This window comes from Marmota marmota, unplaced genomic scaffold (genome assembly GCF_001458135.2).
Source record: "Marmota marmota marmota unplaced genomic scaffold, marMar, whole genome shotgun sequence".
Taxonomy (NCBI): Eukaryota; Metazoa; Chordata; class Mammalia; order Rodentia; family Sciuridae; genus Marmota; species Marmota marmota.
The window spans coordinates 11,637,522-11,660,527 of record NW_026000272.1 but is presented as its reverse complement, the minus strand read 5'-3'; the positions used below and the strand labels follow the sequence as shown (position 1 = coordinate 11,660,527).

Genomic DNA, 23,006 nt, shown 5'->3' with positions numbered 1-23,006 from the left:
GATTATTTCTGCCAGTTATTCACCAAAATGTGAGAGATGGAGAGACTGTTCTATATTACAATGAATTGTACCACAAAGCCTAGATGTTAAAAGGGATATAGGAAAGACTTATATTAAATTAGCGTTTCCTCATTGCATTTAGCTCTTCTTATCTACCTGTCCTTCCTGAAGCCCAGTCCTTCCTTAGCTTCCTTAGCACCTCATTTTCCTGGTTTTCCTTCTTTCACTTCTGAGCTAGTTTCTCTACCAACTCTATCTCACTAGAGTCTCCTCTGCTCTCAGTTTTTTTTTTTTTGATGTATTCTTTGATGTTCTAATCTGTAGACAAAGTACAGCTGTATATACTTAAGGGGTACAAGTAATGATATGGATTTTTCAAACAATGTGAGAGACCAAATCAAGTCAACCAACTTTTCCATCACTTCAAACATTTGATATCATCCATGATAAGAACATTCAAGATCCATTTCCCTAGAAACATGGAAATGTACTGTACCCAAATATTAGCTCTATTCATTATGCTGTATAAGATATCTCAAGAAAAAGGAAAGAAAATATATTCTTCCTGTCTGAGGCTTTATGCCCTTTGGTACTGGGGATCCAATTCAGAGGCACTTTAACACTGAGCCACATTCTCAGCCCTTTAAAAAAAATTTTTTTAGAGACAGGGTCTCACTAAGTCGTTTAGGCCCTTGCTAAATTGTTGAGGCTGGCCTGGAACTTGCAAACCTCTTGAGTTGCTGGGATTACAGGTGTGCACCACTGTGCTTGGCCCCTTTGATTATTATTTCTCCATTCCCCACTGTGGCCTCTGGTAACCACCATTCTATTCTCTGCTTCTATGAGTTCAATTACTTTAGATTGAACATACAAATGAAAATATGCAGTATTTTCTTTGGTGTTTAACTTATTTCAGTTCATATAATGTTCTGCAATTCCATCCCTGTTGTTGCAGATGTCAGAATGTCTTTCTTTTTTTAAAGGCTGAAAAGGACCCCACTGCATATGCATACATGCACTCATATGTACCATTGTCTGTTTCCGTTCAACTGATGATGAATACTTGTGAATATTATGAATAGTGGTTGAGTAAAAATGGGCATGTAGACAACTCTTCAGCATACTGATTTCAAAGCTTTTGGTCAAATCCCCAAAAGGTACTGACAAAAAAGCAAAAAATTGACAAATGGGATTACATCAAAGTAAGAAATCTTTTGCACACAAAAGGAAATAGTGTGAAGAGACAACCTATAGACTGGCCAAAAACATATGCAAGCCACACATCTGAAAAGGTTTTAATATCCAAAATATCTAAGGAATTCAAACAACTCTATAGAAAGAAAACAAATAATTCTAATAAGAAATGGGCACCTAAATACACTACTCAGATGAAGAAAGATACATTAAAAAAGTTCTCAACATTACTCTCATTAGGGAGATGCAAATTAAAACCAAAATGTGATATAATCAAAAGATATCAAGAGCTGGCCAGGATGTGGAGTAAAGGGAACATTGGTCCACCCATGGTGGAAATGTACATTAGTACAACCATCATGGAAAACTTTATGGTGATTCATAATAAAACTAAAAATTTTATTATCATATGATATAACAATCTTACTTCTGGGAATTTACCTGAAATATTTGGAATCATTATGTCAAAGAGATATCTTTCCTCTCAGTTTTAAAAACGGCCACAGACTGATAAATCTTAAATACCTATTGCCAGCCTAAAACTCATTTCTGAGCCATTTGAAGTCAAGTTCATGTCCTGACACACAGAAAAGTTGCTCAGTAAGTGTTGCATGAACAAATCAATTAATGACACAGAAAAAGGATTTACTGGACTTGAATAAAAGAAAAATGGAGGAGGACTGAGTTGTCATATACAAACCCATTCTAGAACCATCAGCACCACCCTAGTTTATCAGCTAATCAAACACATGTGATGGAGTCCAAGTGAGATCAACAGCACCATTTTGCCAACTACAGCCTATGAGAAAGTGGTTTTGAATGTAACACAAGCTAATAAGAGATGAGTATGAAGTCTGTCTTTCCTGCCAGTCTTAAATTCCTTCTAGAGAGTAGAGTTGCTATCTATCTTGACATGATGCTCCTAGTTTCAAGCATGATGGCTCACTGTGCAAGACAGTCATTAATATCTATTGACAAATATATCCATTCTGCTAATGGTGATTAGAAACAGTCACTTGCTGCCAGGAATTAGGGAAAATGGTCCATTGAACTCAGAATATCCAAATTTGTTAGACAAGTAAATTATTTGTAATGATAAATATTTCTTGAGTACTTCTTGTTGCCAGAACCAAATATGTTTAGTAAAGTTCTATTCAGAAGGGATGAAATAAAGGCTATAATGTTTAAATGAAGTCCACACTGGGAAGGGAAACAGAAGTCTTTAAAATCACTAGTGTCTGTTTCCAAAGCAAAAACTCCACTAGAAAAAAAGGTTCTCAAAGTATTCTACTTTGCTTTGGGGAGCTTTTTTTCCTTCTTCAAGCAAATATTCTGGGTATATTTAACAAATTATCCACTAAGTGAACAGCTAACCATGCATGTTGATTAGAGATTAACTGAATCAGTTCATGAATCTTCTAACCCAGATGCAAAACACCTTCTCTGAGAAGAATCAAGAGAGTTCAGAAGAAAAAAATCAGTGATGAAAGAAGAAGTGGAAAAAGTAACTGGCTAGCAGTTTCTATAATCCCCACTTTTTGAAATGACTTCTGTTCTTTCCTTGTTGCATGAAACAAATCAGATTTTGTTCAGAGCCTGAGGCAACCTGCTAGACAAACATTCTTACTGTACGAATGAATGGTTTGCTTGGATCCACAGTGTCCTATTGACAGTTGGGATTAGCCTGGGCTTTGCTGGATTGGATGGATACTAAAAAAGGACAACAGTGGAGAAACCCTGTGACCTCCACAACTTCTCTGCTTGTGTTTTATTTCCCTAATTAACTATTATGAATACTGGTGTGTGTCTCTGTGTTTGTTCAGACCCTCTTTGAATGGAGATCAGCAACCACAGAGGGGTACTTTTCCCTTGTCCCTGTGTTTTTGTTTTTATTTTGTTTTGTTTTTTATTTAGTTAGTTAGTTAATGTGGTGCTGAGAATTGAACCCAGTGCCTCACACATATTCTGTAGATGCTCTACCATTGAGCCACAATCCTAGTCCTTGTCTCTGTGTTTTGTGTTTTGCAGTGCAGGAGAATCAACTTTGTCACTACAGGAGCAATGGAAAGACTCTGACAGAAGTCAACCAAGATAGCTCCTGACCCATTGAGGTCCTTAGTGAAGAGTCTGTCTGCATCTGATTCAGGGAAAGTTACCTATGCTTATACAGAGAGAGACAGAAGGAGTGAATAACCCTAATATGGATATGTTGGTCCCTAAAATCTCCATGTGTTTGTAGACAAACTATCCTAAAAGGGGTGCTGCTCCTCTTTTTGCACAAGATCCCTGTAATCCAAAGTTGGCATGAAAATCCAGAGCAAGAATAAAAACTCTTGAGCTCTCAAAAGGGATGCCAAATCCAGATGACCTTAAAACAGGCCTTCTCTACCTGTGAGGACCCCACCCCAAAATATTACAGCTCCAGAACTCTACCTTACCCTTCCCCCTTTTGGGACAATGCAGCTCATGGCAGAATCAGCAAAGCCAGCTTTAAGGTCTAGTGGTTCTATGAGGTAAACTATGGAATTGAAGCATTCCTCTATTTAGCAAGCACTGCAGCAAACAGGATCTTCAGAAACCAGATGTTCATACAGAACAATGTAGAAGGGCATGGTACACATCTCAGGGATGCTACTTTATTTAACCCCTTGCCTATCACTTCTGCCACCATTTGAACCAGGATGAGGGGAATATACAAAGGAAATCCTCCATTAGGTACACTAAGTACATTCTCCTGGAAAGTTTCAAAGAATTCTATTATTTTCTTCTTAGTACCTCTGGCATGGATAAGATGGGGTTGAGTTCTTCACTTGTGTTTTGTGACTGAAAGGTTCAGGGTATAGGAGGAGCTGAGGTAGCACAGTATGGTGGAAAAGCTCAGACTTGGGAGCTAAATAATCTAAGCTTCAACTTCCAATTAAGACACTGATTAGCTGTATGACTCTGAATGAGTTATGTCACAGCTCTACACACCAGCTTCCCCATCATGCCTTTCAAGATTGCTGACACCTACCTCATGGGGTGGCTGGGAAGATTAGCAATAATAAACCTAAAGGAACTGACACATAAAAGATGCTAAAAGTTGGTAGTTAAGCATCTACTCAAAGCACAGTTCACAATGTCCTGCACAGAATACCTCATGAAAATTCCTGGGACCTCTTTCTTCATACTTCTGGAGGGAAGTTGACCATTATATACAATCCCAGTTTGTGTCAAAGTCACAAAGAACAATATCTGGACAATGATCCAACTCAGTTTGGCAGGACTTTCTCCTCATGTGCCTTAAGTTACTTCTCTGTAATGAAGGTTTTGTCACACAGGAACATAGGGCATCAGGTAATATTATGTGAGACAAGTTTGGAAGTGGAAGGTCAACTGGCCTGAGGTGATCAAGTACTACCTGTAGCTGAGAAGCTTACTCCAGTACAGGGAGCGAATCCCATCTTGGAATGCTACATATTGTAAATCATTTTGCCCAAGTCAAATTTGATTAATATTTCCCTGAAACATTCTAAAATCACATCTGACTGTTTTTCTTCTCTCCTAAAAGCAAGCTACCTTTTTATTATTCTTCTGACAGCAGGCAAAATGTCTCTCCATCTCTGGTTATAGGCAATGTGTCTCAGCAAAATGATACTGTCATCACTAGATGGAAGCTCCTTATAGGGCCACCCACCCTGCACATGACACACATTCTCCTATTAACAGAAAGACCACAGACTCTGGATTGACCCAAGTTTCATTTGAGTATTTGCTCTATCATTTACCAGCCAGGTGACCTTGGGCAAATTATTTCACTTATCTGAGTCTCAATTTCTTCATTCATCAAATGGAGAAGAGAAAACATCTGCCTGCCTCCAAGGATTGCCCTGAGAATTAAGGCAATGTTGGGTAAACCTGGTCCCCATACTGAGTTCTGGATAACTCAATTATTGTTTTCTTTTTTTCCTAATTACCATAGGCCAGAGAACAGTGTTCCCACAAGTTATGAAAGAGAGTCTGTTGTGATTAGCCCCATCTCTAGGTTATATCTAATCCAATGGGGCTCAGGAAGCCTGCAGGGCAAGTCTGAACACTTCCATCAGTGGTGGTGATTTTATTGAACTAAAAAAAAATTAAGCTATAGAATTGGCTTTTTAATAATTTGGATGACATTTCCTCATTTCTATTATTATAGGTGGAAAGAAACATCACCTAACTTAAAGAAAGGACAGAAGGCAAGTGATATGTTTATGTCTTTAATCCAGGAACAGTTCTGTCATGTTCAAATTGATTTAATTATCCACTCATTAATCTACTATTTCTTTGTGTGCCCAGATAAATCATCAGCTCCTTGAGGATAAGGGCCACTGTATTTACTCCTTTTGATCATTGTACCCCACCTAACCCTAGGCCCAGAGAATGAGGAAGCACTCCTGAGTTCCTACTGTTTGCAACAACACATTCCTTCTGCAAAGCTGAGGATGGAGTGTTGACAGTCTTTTATTCCTTTAAACATTAAGACACTTTTTGTAAATAAAATCGTATGTATGCATATATGGAAGAAGAAGAGGAAAACTGAGCATTGAGAGAAACCATGAAAGGTAAAGGGCATGGGCATTAGAAGCCAGAAAAGTGAGATTCAAATCATGTCCTGCCCACTTATTGTAGACATTCTTAGGCTTTCTGTATCTTCACTCATCTGTTCAGTGGTGGCAGAAGTTCCTACCTGACAGGGTTTCGATGCTCCTGCCTTCAAGGGACTTCAGTGTTTTCCCTCTATGGAGACATGACCCAGTTGAAGGTGATTTCTTCCCTTCCCCACTGGAAGGCCTGGACTTGGAGCCAAAGTTGTTTGTTGCTTTCAAACTTGACATGCCTGAAGTTTGTCTTGGAACTGTTTTGAGAACATATATCTTAAAATAGCTGAGTCTCCTAAGTAGACATCTGCTAGCACCTGGGTAGAAGTGGACATGTGACTTTCACGTGATAGAGTGTGGATATTGGCTGTGAGGCAAGACAAGGGTAAGTGTTGATAAATGCAGGATGCAACATCTCGTTTGACACGTTCCCATGGGCATTATTCAAGCTGCTTATTCAGTTCATGGAGAAATACTGCAGAGGATAACAAATGAATACCTGAATCAGAGTAATTTAGAATGCTAGGAATTATTAATAAATGGATAGAAATTAAAGCCTCCCAATTAGGTCAAAGTCAATGTTCACATGCATCCTGCTGTAATGATGTGATGCAGAGGTAGCTGATGCTGTCTATGTGATAAAGGGGCAATACTTCAATAATGAGTCAAGCTCTGCCATGTCACTAGAATAGTAGCAATCAAGTAACGAAGCCACAGTACTTTTCTAACATATCAAAATATCCTTTTTATCCTTATTTATCTTCTTTAAGTGCACTCACACATAGGTCCCGAGAAACTCTTCCACTTACATTTGCAAGCTGCACTAGAGTCTGAGAGCAGATCCAGTGTGACAAGGATTGCTTGCAAGAAAGGATGTTGGTCACAAGGTGGCAGATTACCACGCTCCTATGGAGAAGCCTGATTATTTTTTCTGAAAAGCTCAGAATGACACAAGAGGCAAGAAAACTTCAGAAAGGGGTGTGCTTGCAGTGGGAAAGATGGCTACCTTACATGGCCACGAGTTCTAAAGGTTATATAAATACTGCCTGTCCAGCTGTGCCCTCTAATCATGGGGCACCTCTTGAAAAAGCTCAAGCAATCAAGGTGATAAGATTTTGGAAATGACAGCTGACATCAAGCAATAGGCACAATGCCAAGGTAGTTATTTTCTAAGGCACTGGTTCCAACTCTGTTAGCATATTTGAATCACCTTGGAAGATTTTTTTAAAGTGCCCATGTTGAGCCTCCACCATGAGAGATTTTGGAGATTTTCTGTTTTTTTTTTTTTTTTTTTTTTTTTTTCTGTTGATTTTGGTCTGGTCTGAGGCTTAGGCATCAACATTATTTAAACAGTCCTCAGGTGATTCCAATGTGAAGACAAGATTGAGGATCACTAATCTAAAGCAGTTATTACTCAGATATAGTCCACAAACCCAGGGTTGGTCTGGGGACTATGTCACTAAATTTTTTTTTTAATTTAGTTCAGTTGACATTAGTTTTCACAAGAGAGAAATACTTTATTGATGAAGGAAGCAGTGTATTATTAACATTTTGGGACAAACTCCTTATGTAGTCATGAACTGGAAACAAACCATTTTAGACCCAGAACTGATCCATGGACTACACTTTGAGTAGCATGTAGTAGGTGGGAGTCAGAGAGAAGGGGAAGGAATAGCAAAGCATTTTCAAAAGTGTGATACTTGTCAAAACCCAGCTCTGATGAGAATACACTGCTCAGTGGAGCCAGCACAGCCTTCCAATACATATACTTGTGGGATGTTAATGGGTTAAGGAGTGAGAAAGTTCCAGTAGCTAGAAGATGTTGTTTAACAATGAGCTGCCTGAAGTAAGACAGCTTTCTCATCTGCAAGACTCCTCAAAACCTTAAATATGCTCATATGCATCATGACTCTCTAGGGATGGTATATAGTTTGGGAAACATATTTGATTGTAGAATCTGTCTTTTCCTGAATATATCTTATACAATCATTGTGTCATGAAACATAACTAGAAAACAATGATCTGATGGTTATTTAAGAATCTGAGACAAAGAATACAGTTAATTCATGTATTCTACTTGATCAGGCAAGGAGTTGTAAACAAAAGGGAGTTGTAAACAAAAGATGGGATGGATGTTGAAGTAGTTGCAACAGCAAATTCTTATGCATTTCCTTAGTAAAGGAAAACTGCCATGTTGGCCCTGACTTAGGGAATCAATTTTTATGGATGAAGAACACAGTCTAGCTGGTCACACTATGCTAAGTCAGAAGGTTAGATGTTGCCTTATCAATCAGCTGTGCAAAGAGGAAGAAAAAAAAAAAAACACTAAGGGCAGTTGCTGAGACATCAAAGCCCAGGGGCATGTTGGCCACATGATCTATAAAGTAATAGTTTTGAAAGGGGCAGCACCCACATGGATGGGAAATTCCCAGATTTTTTTACAGGTAACATACTGCAATTGTGATTTATATAAAAATCGCCACTGCACAGTACTCTTCATCCAGTAGACCTTTCAGAGCAGTTTCCCAGAAGGACATCATATCAAACATAAACTCCTGAAACAGGTCATTAGCACTGGATTCACACAGCAAAAATATTTACTCCTAATATTATGAAGGGAAACTTGGAGAAGAAATTTATCAGAAAAGATTACTTTGTCTCAAGAAAAATTCACCACCATGATGGGAACACCTAAGTGCAAAAGAGATGGGAGGCCTGCTACTTTAAGAAGTAAATCATATTTTCCAAGAACAAATGATCATTAGTTTGTACTGTAAAAGCCAGCCTGGAAACTGAATTGAGATGCATATATTCAATAAGAGAATAATAAATGCCCATCCTGTCCTAAAATTGAATCATGGGCTCCTAAGTATACTTCCTGGATTAGATTATGAGTTTTCCAGAGTGCAGAAGCTACCCCCCAATATGACTTAATTTCATGTTTGCTGCCATAAGGAGGGGAAATAGAAGGGAACTGAGAACATGTGCCATTTCCGGTTTCCTAATGTTATTAGGACATAACAAATTGTGTTCTAAGAAATAATTGATATGCAACTGAAGAGAAGCATTTGTGAACACTCTGTGGAGAGAGGATGGGTTTTACTGGTTGCTAAATCAACAGGGCCTCCAGATTTCTACATTTTATTTGGACTAATATTTTTATTGGAGGGGACTCTGCAATTAAGCTGTTATTTGTTTCAATGAATAAAGAAACCTTTCTGGTGTTCTGCCATCTTTCAGGTCATGAATCAAAGGCAGGGTGAACTGCAATCAAATCATAGTTACTTTGCAATAATACAGTTTGGAATAAAGTGCTTTTATCTTTTCATAGATACTCAAACAGATGGGCCCATATTTTCCTAACAGAATAGGGATATTTCCTCAGGTCTCATCCTCAAAGTGACAGATATGGAACTCAGTTTTATTTTTCTAAAAGGCATCTCAGGTGTCAAGTATCAGAGATTGTTACCTAATTCCAGTTTAGTGACAAAAGGATTTAATAACAGTAGTTTAGATTTGTCACACTGCCTATTAATTCAAATTGATACTGACCTACTTTTAAAAAGAAAAATTAGTATTAAAATGAGAAAGGCACAACAACAGGAGACAACAAAGTTTGAAAAAATGAAGATGAAAAGAACATTTTCATCAGTATGCCCTATAATATTTCTCTATGGTTTTCTGATCTTATCATTTTGGCAATACTGATATTCATGGTGATATATGCTCTTTCTGGGATTAAAAAATTAAGGCATTATCAAAGTATCATCATTGTGATAGTCAAAACTATATCCCCTTAGCATTTAGCACAGAATTGTGCTTTCTCTTGGTTGGTAAAGCCTATGGCACTTTATCATCAGTCTCAAGTATATAGTCTCTTCTGCTCCAACAAAAGCCACTATGGTTGGATATCTCTCCATATAAAAAGGTTATGGATGACCCTAGCCCAGGGAGATGTATGTGTATATGTCATTTGAGAACAGGCTATAGGAAAGAGACAAATGCCTGATTAAAAGATGGTGACAAATCACTGAGCTTGGTAATATTTTCTTCCATCACATTAATTCCTTCAAATTTACTATTGTAATCAGAATTTTCAATCCTAAAGCAAACACCAGGAATACATGATTTATTTGTCTCTGTAGATTTTCAACACCATCTGCTTGTAAGCTTGTGTCTCATGGTGTGATTCTTTTAACAATCTTCAAACATCAGAAAAAGCCCAATGAGTGCCATTTTAGAATAAGGAGCTGTGCTGATAATAGATTGGTTTCCAGGAGTTAGTCTAATCAGTGATTTCATTTGGCACACATGGCATAGAAAGAAAAAAAAGGAACAAAGCTATGAAGATTATACTTTCTCTTGCCAAAAGGCTCCTGGAATAGTGAGAAAAAAAATTTGGTAATGATCTTCCCTCTCCATGCAGCTTTCTTATAACAAAGGATGTTGCTGGTACCAGGCCAAGTTAGACTCTCAGATATTTGTGTGTACTTCTTCAGCCAAATCCCAGTACTCATATAAGTACTCACTAATATCATAAGTGGTTTTTATGGAAATAATCACATCACTGAAAATCACAAGTATTTGGAACAGATTAAAATTTGTTTTCAAATAAACTCTTCATAAATAGAAACTAGTGTTTGGCAAAGTATAATTCAGCCTTAGTGAAAAACCAGTGATATATTTCATTCCATCTATGTACTTACATGGATTCTGGAGGGCCTGGACCTGACCCCAAAAATGCCTTAAAAAGACAACTATGAAGCATTTTAATGAAGTTATCTGTACCAAATCTTACTTTGTCATAAACTTTGGAAATAACATGGTCCTTACAAACCACTGTCATCCAAAATAAACGCTAAAACATTATCTATACTAATACAAAACATTTTGATTTTGTCAATTCAGTAAGGGAAAGCAAATTAATTCCAGCCTTATCATAAAACACATAGACCTTTTTGACCTGTTAATCATTTCTAAAACTTATGCTAGTCAAACTTTTATTTTCTCCCAATGTAAATAAATGTTTCATTTTTCACTTCAGGGTTTCTGAATAGACACCACCTCGTTAGAAGAGGTAATACTGGCAGGTTAGCATTGCACAAATCAAACAATGGATGGCTTAACCATTGCCTACTCTTGCTGTGAAATTGGTAGGCATCCACAGTCAATGTCAATTAAGATCTCATGCTTTGGCTCAGAGACCAAGAGATGGAGTATCTACTCAAAGTGCTTCACATAGGAATAAATGTTTCACTGTATGCACATAGTTTAGATCTAAGATACTATCCATTTATAAATAAGAAAGTCTTTTATTCCTATTAATGACAACAAAATGTTACAGCAACTTTGAAAGAGAACTGAAGACTATACCTTATAGCATTTAAAAACCATCTTGCAAAAATCTTCAAGGTTGCCTGAATGGCCACTGAACCTTTCCAAACCCACAGTTACTTGACCTCCTGGAAATGACAAGATTCAGCATGCTACGGGAAGTAAGTGTGTTAATTTCTCAGCATTGTTTCCTTATTTACCCAATGTCTGTTCCACAGCACATTTTCTTTTGCCCCGTCTAAGGTCTTCTGCATCCTGTTCATCTGGCACAGAGATCAAGCATTTTCATTTGTAGGTCTGGGTTTACCATTAGCTTCCAGGCTCTTGTTTAAAGGAGTACAGTCCAATTTAAGCAGTATTAGCATGTCACCCCAGAAAAATTCTAATTAATCTAATTTGATTTACAAACAATTCAGAAGAATAAGAAGGGAAATACTAGCTCCAATACCCCAGAGGACATGGAAGGAGATCATAGCCAAGGAACATCTTCAGTCTGAAAGAAGACAATGCCCATCAAAGTATACGAATAAAAAGATGACAGCCACACTCAATATGATGGCAGTCATTCAATATATGGATGAAATGACAGATGAAAAACTGCCCAAACCTTATAGAGGAGAATTTAACTGCTACCTGCTCTCTAAAGAATACTTCATATCAGAAAACATTCACAACAGGATTCACAATACACTCCAGGTGGTACTTGAAAATTAACAGATCCTGTCAAAAGTGCATGCAATAAAAAGGTGGGGTCTTACATTTAGTTTTTCAACTTTTCTTTAATCCAAAATATTACTGAAATAATTTTAAGTTTCTAACCAATTTCTTGACTGAATTTATTCAGTGGCTTCTTAAATGGTTTATTTTTCTTACCCAAAGCAAATTTTGCTTTTCAGGCTAATTTGCAAGTACAAAACAGTATTTCTATGTGTGTATACATGCATATATAATTTGAGAGTGAAGAAAGCAGAAAATAATGGAATGCATTATATATAGTAAAGTAATTGCCACTAATCAAAAATTTTTGTTTCAGTAAAGTCGAAATCAAGTTAGTATCTTCTCTACTAAACCACCAATATGTTGATGTTACTCACTGTAGTGTGTCACCATTTCCACCTGCAGATGAATAAGTGTTGACATCGGAAATCACACTCAAAGTGGATAGATTATGTACCAAAAGTAGGGGAAAATAAATCCAAAGGCTCTACTCTATTGCTGAAATAGAATTAAACATAGACACACATAGGCTTTTCATTTTCTGCCAATGAACACTTAAAACTCTATTTGAAAGAAAGAAAAGGAGAAATTTGAGATGTCAAATTTTGCTTCTCAAACCATGGACTGGAGTCCACATGTAGTAATTTCCTCACATATCAAACTTCCAACCAAACCAGGTGGCAGTGTTTTCCAGATGAGAAAGACAGTGATAGTGAGGATTCTCACGATGTTGCAAAGGGGCAACAAATAGAAACAAAGTCACTTTTAGGAAACATAGAAGAACAAATTTATGCATATGTGTACATAAAATACCAAAGAACAGATGAATTTTGTCAGTTTCAGTGTTATTCACTGGAAAACTACAATAGTGTTGCATATGAGGGAAAGATGAGCTGTTATATAATAAGAATTTAAATAGCAAACACATTATAATGATCAAATGTCATCTTTGAAGTTGAAACGTACACAGATGCAATAAAAGAGTACATTTTATTTGTACATTATCAATTCTTTTTGTAATATTGAGGATTAAACCCAGGGCCTCACATGTGCCAGACAAGCACTCTGCCACTGAGCCACATCCCCAGTCCTACCATATTTTATTTATAATATGAAAAACAGTCCTATCTGATAGGTGCAAAAATGTTGGAACAAATGAATGAATATCTTCTGGTCAGGCAAGTTACCTCAGAGAGAGTTTTGTCACAAGGATTAGAAGGAATACCTTATTAATCTGAGTTTAAGTAACAGCAAGCAGAGTTGTCCAAACCTGTACTTGAGCTGAAAAGAAGAACAAACTACTCATACTCTCCTGCAGGCATGCATTCACTATGGCAAAGTGCAACTGGACGTGCATTACATGGGAAGTCTGGGCCCACTTCAGCGAACTACGTGGATCATGAGCATTCTTCCAGAGCAATGCAGAAGCTTTATGGAGTGGAGGAGAGTTAGAAAATTTGAAACAATCTTCTCATTATTTCATTTCAGGAGTGTCATTCCTCAGCTGACTGCTGCTTCAGGAATGCAAGGTGATGGGGAACAGACTTGGCCAGATGTTGGCTACAGGAGCAAGCAACTTTGGCAGCCAAAACCAGGCAGTGTCATGACACTAACTGAAAATGTTTTAGCTGCAAAAAGCAGGAGGATGCTGCGTGCTGTGCCAGAGATGACTGTTTTATACAGTGTCCCATCTGAGACTGCATAACACATTCACCGGCGAGCCAGGGGGCCTCCTAGTCATAGCAGGGGCCGAACAACACACAGCACACCAGAGGGCAATGCACAATCAGAAACAAAAAAGGAGAGAGAAAGAAAGTAGAAAGAGAGAAAACAAGCAAAACACGCGTGTGTCGGCCACAAACCTTCGGGCTCTGTGTTTTCTTTGTGGTGTACTTGCTTCAGCGGGCAGCAGAAGATTTCGTGACACTTAGCACGAAAGGGGGACTCTTTTTTCTTTAATTCCGCAGATTGGATGGAATCTTGCCGTAACATAATGTATTCCTGTGTGCCAGGGGGGGCGTCATCCAGAACTGTGGTCACCACATAACAAAATGAACTCAAGTTAGAGCTTTATGAAAGCAGCGAACATCATAAACAAAACCTACACCCAAGGAAAGACTAATGAAACAACATTTCCTTACACAAGTTTCAAAGAAACACTTAGAATAATGGTGATTTTATTTGTAGGGGATGAGTTTAAAATACTAAAGCCGTGGAGATAGCTACTCAATCATGTATACCTGTATGGATAGTAAAATCAAAATGTAACAGTTTTATTAACTTATTTATTTTTGGTATCAGGGATAGAAACCATGGACATGTTAACCACTGAGCCACATTCCCATTCACTTTTTATTTTATTTTTTAATTGGGAGATAGGGTCTCACTAAGTTTCTTATGGCCTCAATAAGTTGCTGAGGCTGGCTTTGAACATGCAATCCTCCTGAGCTGCTAGGATTACAGGTGTGCACCATCGCACTGGGTGCAATTTAACAGTTTTAAATTGTACCTGCAATGAATAAAATATCTTAATATCAATAGCCATGCTGTATGTAAATTATCACCATGTAGAGCTCACATGCTTCCATTTGAGATGCAATATAAATATCTACATATTAAACTGCCTAATGTTGACCAATTATCAATGAGTCAACTCATGATTCTTGGTCTGCTCTTGGTGAGGGCCTAACTTCCAAGAGATGTATACTGAGTGTGACAGAAGTATATAGGATTCTGCTCTTTGGTTTCCAAAGAGATCTGGGGCCATGATAAATACCCTTCAGATGTTCAAAAACCATTAATGAAGTCCACAGATTCTGGATGATAGCCCAATAATCAATGGATCAAAGACCTACCTTATTGGATTGTGGAAGAGCAGGGCCTGGTTTACTAATTTTGGCCTTTTAGATACACACCAGGCTCCTCTCAGTCTGCCCTTGCTTTCTAGGCCCCATGTGTGTTTCCTAAGTAGGTGTGTGTAGCACCAGTGGTTTTCCCTGTAAAACCCAGAAGTCTGCCTTCATAGGGTCCACTGCTACATCCTATAGTCAGAAAACCACCCACCAAAGTGGGTACAAATTGGATCTGCATTTGCAGAAACAGGGAACAAACCCCAGAATGGATTTTTTTTTTCTCTTTCACACTCTTCCCAATGAGCCTATTCCCTTTCACCAGGAGTGAGTCAGTGCCTGCAAAGCTGTGATTAATGATTTGCTGACTCATTCTTGTCCCCCAACTGCATACACTTAACATGCATTTAGGAGGACAAATACCACCAGCAGATTTCTTATGGGGAGAATAATGTTGTGGTGTTTGTGAAAAATAAATGGTTTATGGCTGAATTTAGATGGGATCTGAAGTTTCTGTGCTTGGCAAACCATTCCTAGCTCATTGGCTGGGATTTTAATGGGCTTTAACAACTTCCTTTCATATTGGGGGGAAAATAGCTTAAAAACAAACATAACTTTTAAATTCATATTATGAGTTTGGAACAAGTTCTTGATATATTGCCTATATTTGGAATCATTGTCATCCTTTATAAATCATTAAATTATGCAAGAAAGTGATGAATATTTTAGTCAGTTCTCTATTTTGCTCTAGTAGTCAGTGGCAGTAATCAAAAATATTCTATAGATACACCAGCACAGCTTTTCCCAGCACAGGGTTCCCTTCATCTACCAGGGATGTTACTGCAACTTTTTAGGATCTTGTTGTGGGATACACATCTTTGCTAGCAACAGCTGCTGTTCAAAACATGTGCAAACATTTCCTGCCATGAGCAGATAGTTATGATAATATAGACACTTATCAAATTTCAGCATCACAGCTGAAGACAAATTCTGATTTTTACCATCCAAAATATTTAAAGAAAACTCCCCAAATTAGAACACTTTTTTTAAAAAACCCACAATTATATGAAAACTGAGAAATCCATTTTCATGAAGTACTATATAGAAAACACAGTTTAAGATTAAAGGGCAACTGGAGGATAAAAAAGAAAAAAAATGACTTTTGTAGATTGCATAGGAAAGGTGTTGCTCAGGAGCACATGATGTATATATTGGTAAATTGTCTTCCATTTTCATTGTTCAATAGCAACAATGATGTCACAAATGGGCATTTTGGGAGATTAATGGTGGACCAAAACTAATAGCCTTTGGCTGACTCTCCAGCCATCAGCTTTTCCCAGCTGGTCATTAATTCCCAGAAAATGCCTTACACTGCCATCATTATTGTCTAATTAGATACAACTGGTTATGTGTAACATACAACAAAATTCCAACAAAAGCTGCGTGCTGACTGATACAGGGCTAACCCCCAAATTCATCATGATGAAGAAAGCATGAAGGTCATGAAAGTGCAGGATAATTGTGTACCACAAAATTCCCCCTCTCTCCTGTTCTTTCTTCAAATTGAATTTAGTAAGTGCAAAAAGTGCCAAGATGAGAGCATTTAAGGAGCCATCTGAGTAATAACCACCGGCACAGAACATTTCCTTGAAAATCGTGAACATCTGGGAGTTAATGGCTCAGCTTTGGGTCACAGACTGTCTCTCTACTCAACGCCTCAAACATCAGTCAAGTCAGGCAACACAGAAAAAAAGAAAGAATAGTCAACTTCACAGCAGCTTGATGTTATGTTGACACATGCGCTAGAAACATTTTGGATTTTCTAACCAGAAAGGGCATTCTATAAGCAACACACCTCACTCCTCACTCGGGTCTATAAAATCTCTGACCTTAAAGTTATTTTGGAGGAAAAACTATTATACGAAACCCTCTTATTCCCAGGACTTCCTCAGGTGGGAGACTAGCTGTATGTGCAATGGACAGCAACAGGAAAGAAAGGGGATTTCCCACAGGACCCCAGCACTAAGGCAGGTGGGAAGCTTCATTCTACTTCCCTAAGGAAGGGATGACGATACTGTGCTTCCAAGGGCCACCAGTTCTAGAAAGGTAAGGGGTTGCAAGGAATTCAGTTCATCAAAATGGGAAAAATGAGATTCTTCTTTTCCTGGATTAATCCACTGTTCTCAGCCATTTCTCCCCTTCTGGTAAATTCCCTTCTTGCCCACAACCTCTATCCTGACTCCTCCCTCTGTTCATTGGAACCTTTTGTTCACATTTCATTCAGTGAAAACTCTTGCCCTTTCAAACCATAGATTTATCCAATCCTGGTGGGGTTAGAGGGTCAAAAATCTCCATTGATTAGGTAGACACTGGAATTATACAGTTTCCTCCTCTTTCAGAGGTTCAACTTGACTCTGCAAGGCAGATAAGGTGGTAACACTGGCTCATGGTTGGTTTCTATATCCAGGAGCCCCATCCTTTTCAAAAGGCTGCATGAGAATAGCTGCAAAGGGGTATGCCTCTGGAGAATTTTCACTGACAAAGCAGTACCCTCAGTCTTGACCACACAGCTCACCCTGTCAGGATTCCAAAGTACCACAGGAATAAGTAGCACAGGGTTAGAAGAGACAAGTGCACCCATGCAAATCCACACATCCACAGACACACAGACACTGACAGGTGGCATACTCAGACACAGAGGTGACAAGAATAAGTGACCTTAGTGGTAGAATTACAGTTATAAGCACAATTTATGCAGGAGCTAGTTCCCATTACAATAAGAGTATTCTCAAGTAAGCATTAGGTGGGTAAGTCTGCATCTAGATTTCATTTCTCAGCAACAACACTGGACTGATACAGAACTATCCCCACCCTTCAGTAGGCTTCTTGCCAATTACCAAAAATCAAGGTCAGGGACAAGGAGCAGTCATGATAAGAGAAGAGAATTTGGTAGAGTCCAAGCCTGCTGACCAGGCCTAAGATACTCATATTCACAGAAATATTCTCATTTCAATCTAGAAAAAAAGGAAAATACCAATTTATGGCAATATTTAACCTCTCATAAATATTTAAAATCTCAATATACTATATCTTTCAAATGCATTTTTGTTTGTTTGCTTTTTGCACCATTGTGGATTGAACTCAGGACCTCACAAATGCTAGGCAAACACTCTATTATTGAGCTATATCCTGAGCCTATTTTATTATTTTTATTTTGAGACAGGGTCTCCCCAAATTGCCCAGGCTGGCCTTTTTTTTTTTTGCCTTTTTTTAATTAAAAAGTTCATCATGTATCCATATTTAGTAAGTCCAGCTCTTAGTGTACAAAAATATATCAACAAATATTGATATAAAACAGCTAGCGAAATATTTAGTAATATGATGTAATCCTCCATGTCATTCCAAACAAAATTTCTTTAGAGAAAATTTAATGCAAACTTTTTGTTTTAAAACAAGAAAAATAAGACTTAGAAAGGGGAAATGGCTTTAAAAAGTCACACAGTAAGTTATTGGAAAATCCCAGAAGCCAGGATTCTGGCATGTTTGTCAGAAAGTCTAAAGGTAGACTACTTTTTAAAACCATCAATATATTGATAGTGATCCGGTCTTTTAGTATGTCTTCATTTTCATGATTATCTCTGTCTACAACCATTTTTTCTTTCTTTATTCAAAGACAGAAAAGTATGCAGAAACAACCTAGAAAACTATTTAGACAATGCCAGAAAAAGCACCTCCCCTGTCACCAGGATACTGTAATTCACAGGGTTTACTGGCTTCAAGCTGGAAGCAGTTAACAAGCCCTCAATTATTTGATGGTTCTGATTTTTGTTTTTTGGGGGTGTTTTTTTTTTTTTTGCTTTTAAATTAACTCTTCACAAAGATGACTCAACATAATTAATGATACATGATTTTAAATCAAAGCAAATCTAAGATCACCAGGGCAACAGAAATGAAATTAGCGATGAGACTACCAATCAAAGTTATTAGACATATATTAGTGACTCCAACAAGAAAATACTTAAAAACCTCTATGAAACAGAAAATATGACAAAATATACAGATTACCAAATGTGCATGAAGAACTTAAGTCAACAAAGAGAATATTAATAATAGCCATTAATATTGGTGAAGGTGGACATAACTTTAACATATTTGTTGAAGTTTTAGTTATATTCTGCTTTTTAATCTCCACCAATCTCTATTCAGTACCTCAAGCACTCATAGGTCTTTGTCTATCTCATCTTTCTTCAGGTTGTTCTGCTCGTTTCAGAGTAGAATGAAAGGCAAACTTCTTACCATGGTGCCCATTCCTCCCAATCTCCTCAATTCCATCATATACCTTCTTGTTCACACTAGATTCCATTAGCCTCTAAAATATTCTGGGCTTTATCTTGCCTCAAGGTCTTGGACTTGCTGTTCCCTCTGACTGCCCTTCTATGTACTTCAGGAATGCACCTCTTAGAAATGCCTTTCTAGGTTTCCACTTGTCAGGATAATAATTCTTTCTTTCTTTCTATCTATCTATCTTGTCTCTCAACATATGAATGAATACAAGCACCCTGAGTCTGGGATATTATATATCTCCTTTGCCATATATTATTTATGGGGTCCAGGACAGGGCCTCACTCCAAATTCACACTCATTAGCCAATTGAAAGATGCTCTCCTTCTTCACTCACCCTTCCCACAATGCAAATGGTCAGCTTCATCTCCTAACTGTTAATTTCCACTTAACTTTTTAGGAAGTTTATCTGGTGATGCCTCAGGACAGCTTTTAGGTTAATATAGGCTTTTACTAAAAATTTAGAAGAATAATTATTTTCACATATATGTCTAGAATATCACCTTAAGAACCATGTTTCAGTCTCTTTAGAGAATACCTTTGTTTTGCAAATGGCCTAAAACATTTTGCATATGGTAATTTTATATGCACAAAATGAGTTACTTCTAGGAATAGGCGTGCCTACCTTGAACCTGTGCATTAAGGAGGGGAAATAAATGGAAAGAGCACATTGCCTGGCATGTAGCAGGCACAAAGTAAGGGGGCACTGCAGTGGAGGAAACGATGTTCCTGCCAGAGCTGAAACTGCTGAGCCCGGCATTCTGCTAGGTAAAAATCAGTACCTCACCCTTACTCAACACTTTCTGTTTGACCTATGGAATGCTACTTTACTGTTCTGAACCTCGGTTTCCTCATTTCAGAAATAAGAAATTTTGACTGGACCAGGGTTTCACAACATTGAACACATTGGTACTTCGACCATTTGAGGCAAAATAATTCTTTGTTGTGGGGTGCTGTTCTGTGCCTTGTGGTAGGGCAGCATCCCTAACTTTTACCTGCTAGATGCCAGTAGCACCCTCCTCCATTGTGACAACCAAAAATGTCTCCAAACATTGCCAAATGACTCCTACCACACCCACTGAAGCCATAATTGTCTTAGTTGAGAATCAGTGGACTTGAAGATGGGTAGTCTAAGCTACAGTCATCTTTGTAGCACTAATCCCAGATGTCCCTTTATGACATTCAGAGATGCTCAGCATCCTCCAAGACATAGCAATTCCATTCAAGGGAGCTTGGACCACACAGACCAGGAAGAGAATGGGATGCACTGGTGAGCATGCCAGTCATTCAGGGAAAAGAACCCCTCTGACTGGCAAAGTGAAAAGCCCTCTATACATCAGTAGAGCCCTTAGTCATCTTAGGGCAAAGACTTTCCTAAGTGAGTGCCATTGGTTGGGACTTAGTGAGTACTCTCAAGGGCCTTCTGTGTGTCATAGGTGGGGCCCAGCCAACCAAAATCCAGACTTAGGTGGGAATTAGAAGCAAGAAGGGAGAGCTGGGGGAACCTTCTTTGGCATTATGACAGCAGTTCCCTCCAAGCCTGGGCTTCTCATCATATAATGGCCCATGTACCCAGAGAGGATACATCTGCCTGCTAAAGACACAAATGGATCCATTAAGAAGAAAAAGGCAGCTTCCAACCAGCAGAGAAGAGTGTGCTTCCAGATGTCCTCTGCCCTAGCAAGAATGACACATACCTTATCCCTGCTATAATTTTAAGCATGTAAGAAGAATATGGCAAGATTAGAGAGAAGTACATTCTACCATAGTATGTTGGGTATTACTGTACAGCCCCATGGTATAAGTTAGAAGAATTGATACCAGCCTGTAACTTTCAAGTTTTCTAGTCATATCTCATTGTACTCCCCTCCCATAAATGCTCTTCAACTCCAAATCAAATTTAAGCATATAAGACACTTACCTAGAGAACTCGTTAAGACCCAGCTGGCTGTGTCCCACTCCCAGAGTTACTGATTGCAGTGGATTGGCATAGGGCCTGACAATGGGCATTTCTCACAAGTTCCCAGATGGTGATGCTGCTGTTGGTCAGGGATCACACTTGGAGAACCAATATCCCCAAGATACCAGTTCTGTCTCTCTGTACTCACCTGTACCTGTCTACATTCTCTCCTGTCCAGTGCAAACGCAGTCTACACCAGTGATTCTCAGCTGTGACTGAGCATTAGAAACACCTGTGGGACTTTTAAAAACTAAAATACCCATGGTGGCAAGACAGATTAATTAAACTAGCAGCATTTCCTGGCTGTAGCCTGAGCACTGGAAGGTTTCAAAGCTCCTCAGGTGTTTTGACTGCATTGCCAGTGTTGAGAATTACTACTCTACATAAAGTTTTTCTTACCTCTCTCCAGTGAAAATTCCTTTCTCTTTTTCTCCAGAGGGAAGATTGAGGTCCCTGATTATCTTATTACTTCCATCTCTTTCCAGAGCTCAGTCTAGGCTTGCAACCACCCTTGTGCCGTTGTGCAGTGGTGCTATTTACTGTGTAAAATAACACAGTGGCACATATCACTACACAAGCAGCCCTCTTCTGGCTTGAACCACCATGATGGATTTCTCAGAGCTCTACTACAGAATTAGTTTAACCCTTCCCTGTGTTCTCATCTTTAAAAATGTATAAATGAATATATCCTCACTAGCCAGTTTTATTTAACTGAATAAAACCAACCTGAATTTTTCTTAATGCCCCTAATGATTTTAGGTTGCTGAGTGAGTCAAGACTTCCAACACGTGTCTTGCCCTAAAAGTAATCCATGAAGCTCCATCTCTCTACCTTGGTACCTCCTTATCAGTTCCTTCATGGGCTCCTCACATATAGGAGCCCATACAGCGACCTTTAGGGTTCACATATAACCATGTCAAACTTTACATTAGCTGAAACCTTGGGGAAGTCAAAGTTCACAGGCACAAAATGATAGCAAAAACTCACTACAAAACTTGTTGGAGACTGGCTAAATATACACGACCTTCCTCTTGGACATCATAAAAAAGGGAACTGGGGGATATTTTCCAGAAATTGCTTCTTTAAATCCTACAATTCAGTATTCTGATAGCTGCACAACAAAATCACCTGGGGAGCTTTTTAGACAGTGTCCATACACAGGACCAACCTCCAGAGACTCTGGTTTAATTGGTCTATGAGTGGGGTTTGGGCCTTGGTAGTCTAATGAGTTCCCCAGGTGGTTCCAAGGTGCACTGAGGGTGACAAAGCAATATGTTTAATTGAATGAGAAAGAGAAAAACCCACAAGTGTAAGCACAATTAACTGCAAAAGATGTTTTCTGAAGAAAAAAAGGAAAAGCTCTACAGGAAGCTAGGACTTTAAAGTGTCAGGCTCTTTGATCAAGTGTGGAATACAAATAGATCTCTCCAGGAGTAGTGTAGTACGGTATACTAGCAGTGTCCTTATACTCAACCTGTTCCAGGTTCAAATCATAGCCCTGTACTACTTACCATTACCATGAATTTGGGCAAGCCATGTATTCTCTTTGGGGCTGTTTCTTCCCCCATAGAAAAAGAGTGATAGCTGGTCTCCCAAGTGAGAACAAATACAATTTTTTGAGGAAGTCAGTCACAATTCAACATTAAAAAAAAACACACAACCAGATAGCACTTTGAAAGAAATATGACTTTTGCTTGTCAGTCAATATGATGGCCCATGAGCAGTACACCATCTTTTTTCTCCCCTGGGTCATTCTCCCTACTTTGGCTAGAAACTAAAGTGAAGATCATGTGAAAGTTTCTTTGGACCCTGTCATCCCTTTTTGGTGTCACCTGACAGGTTGTTATACATGCAGACTCTCAGCTCTGCAAATTCCAGTTCAACAGAATTGGAATCCATATTTTTATAAGATTCTGAAGTGATTGCTGTGCACAAAGTTTGAGATACCTCTGGCACAGTGGTTGGCATATAATTGGTATTAAGTATAGATTC

The 23,006-nt window shown here is 38.4% G+C and overlaps 1 protein-coding gene across 1 annotated transcript in view; it reads right to left on the bottom strand.

Annotated features, from left to right (window-relative positions):
* Positions 1–23,006, bottom strand: part of Fgf13 (fibroblast growth factor 13) — a 228,902-nt gene that overhangs the window by 173,334 nt on the left and 32,562 nt on the right. The window contains exon 2 of the mRNA XM_048797017.1: positions 13,727–13,894. Coding sequence (XP_048652974.1) covers positions 13,727–13,894 — 168 coding nt within the window. The remainder of the gene's footprint in view (positions 1–13,726; positions 13,895–23,006) is intronic.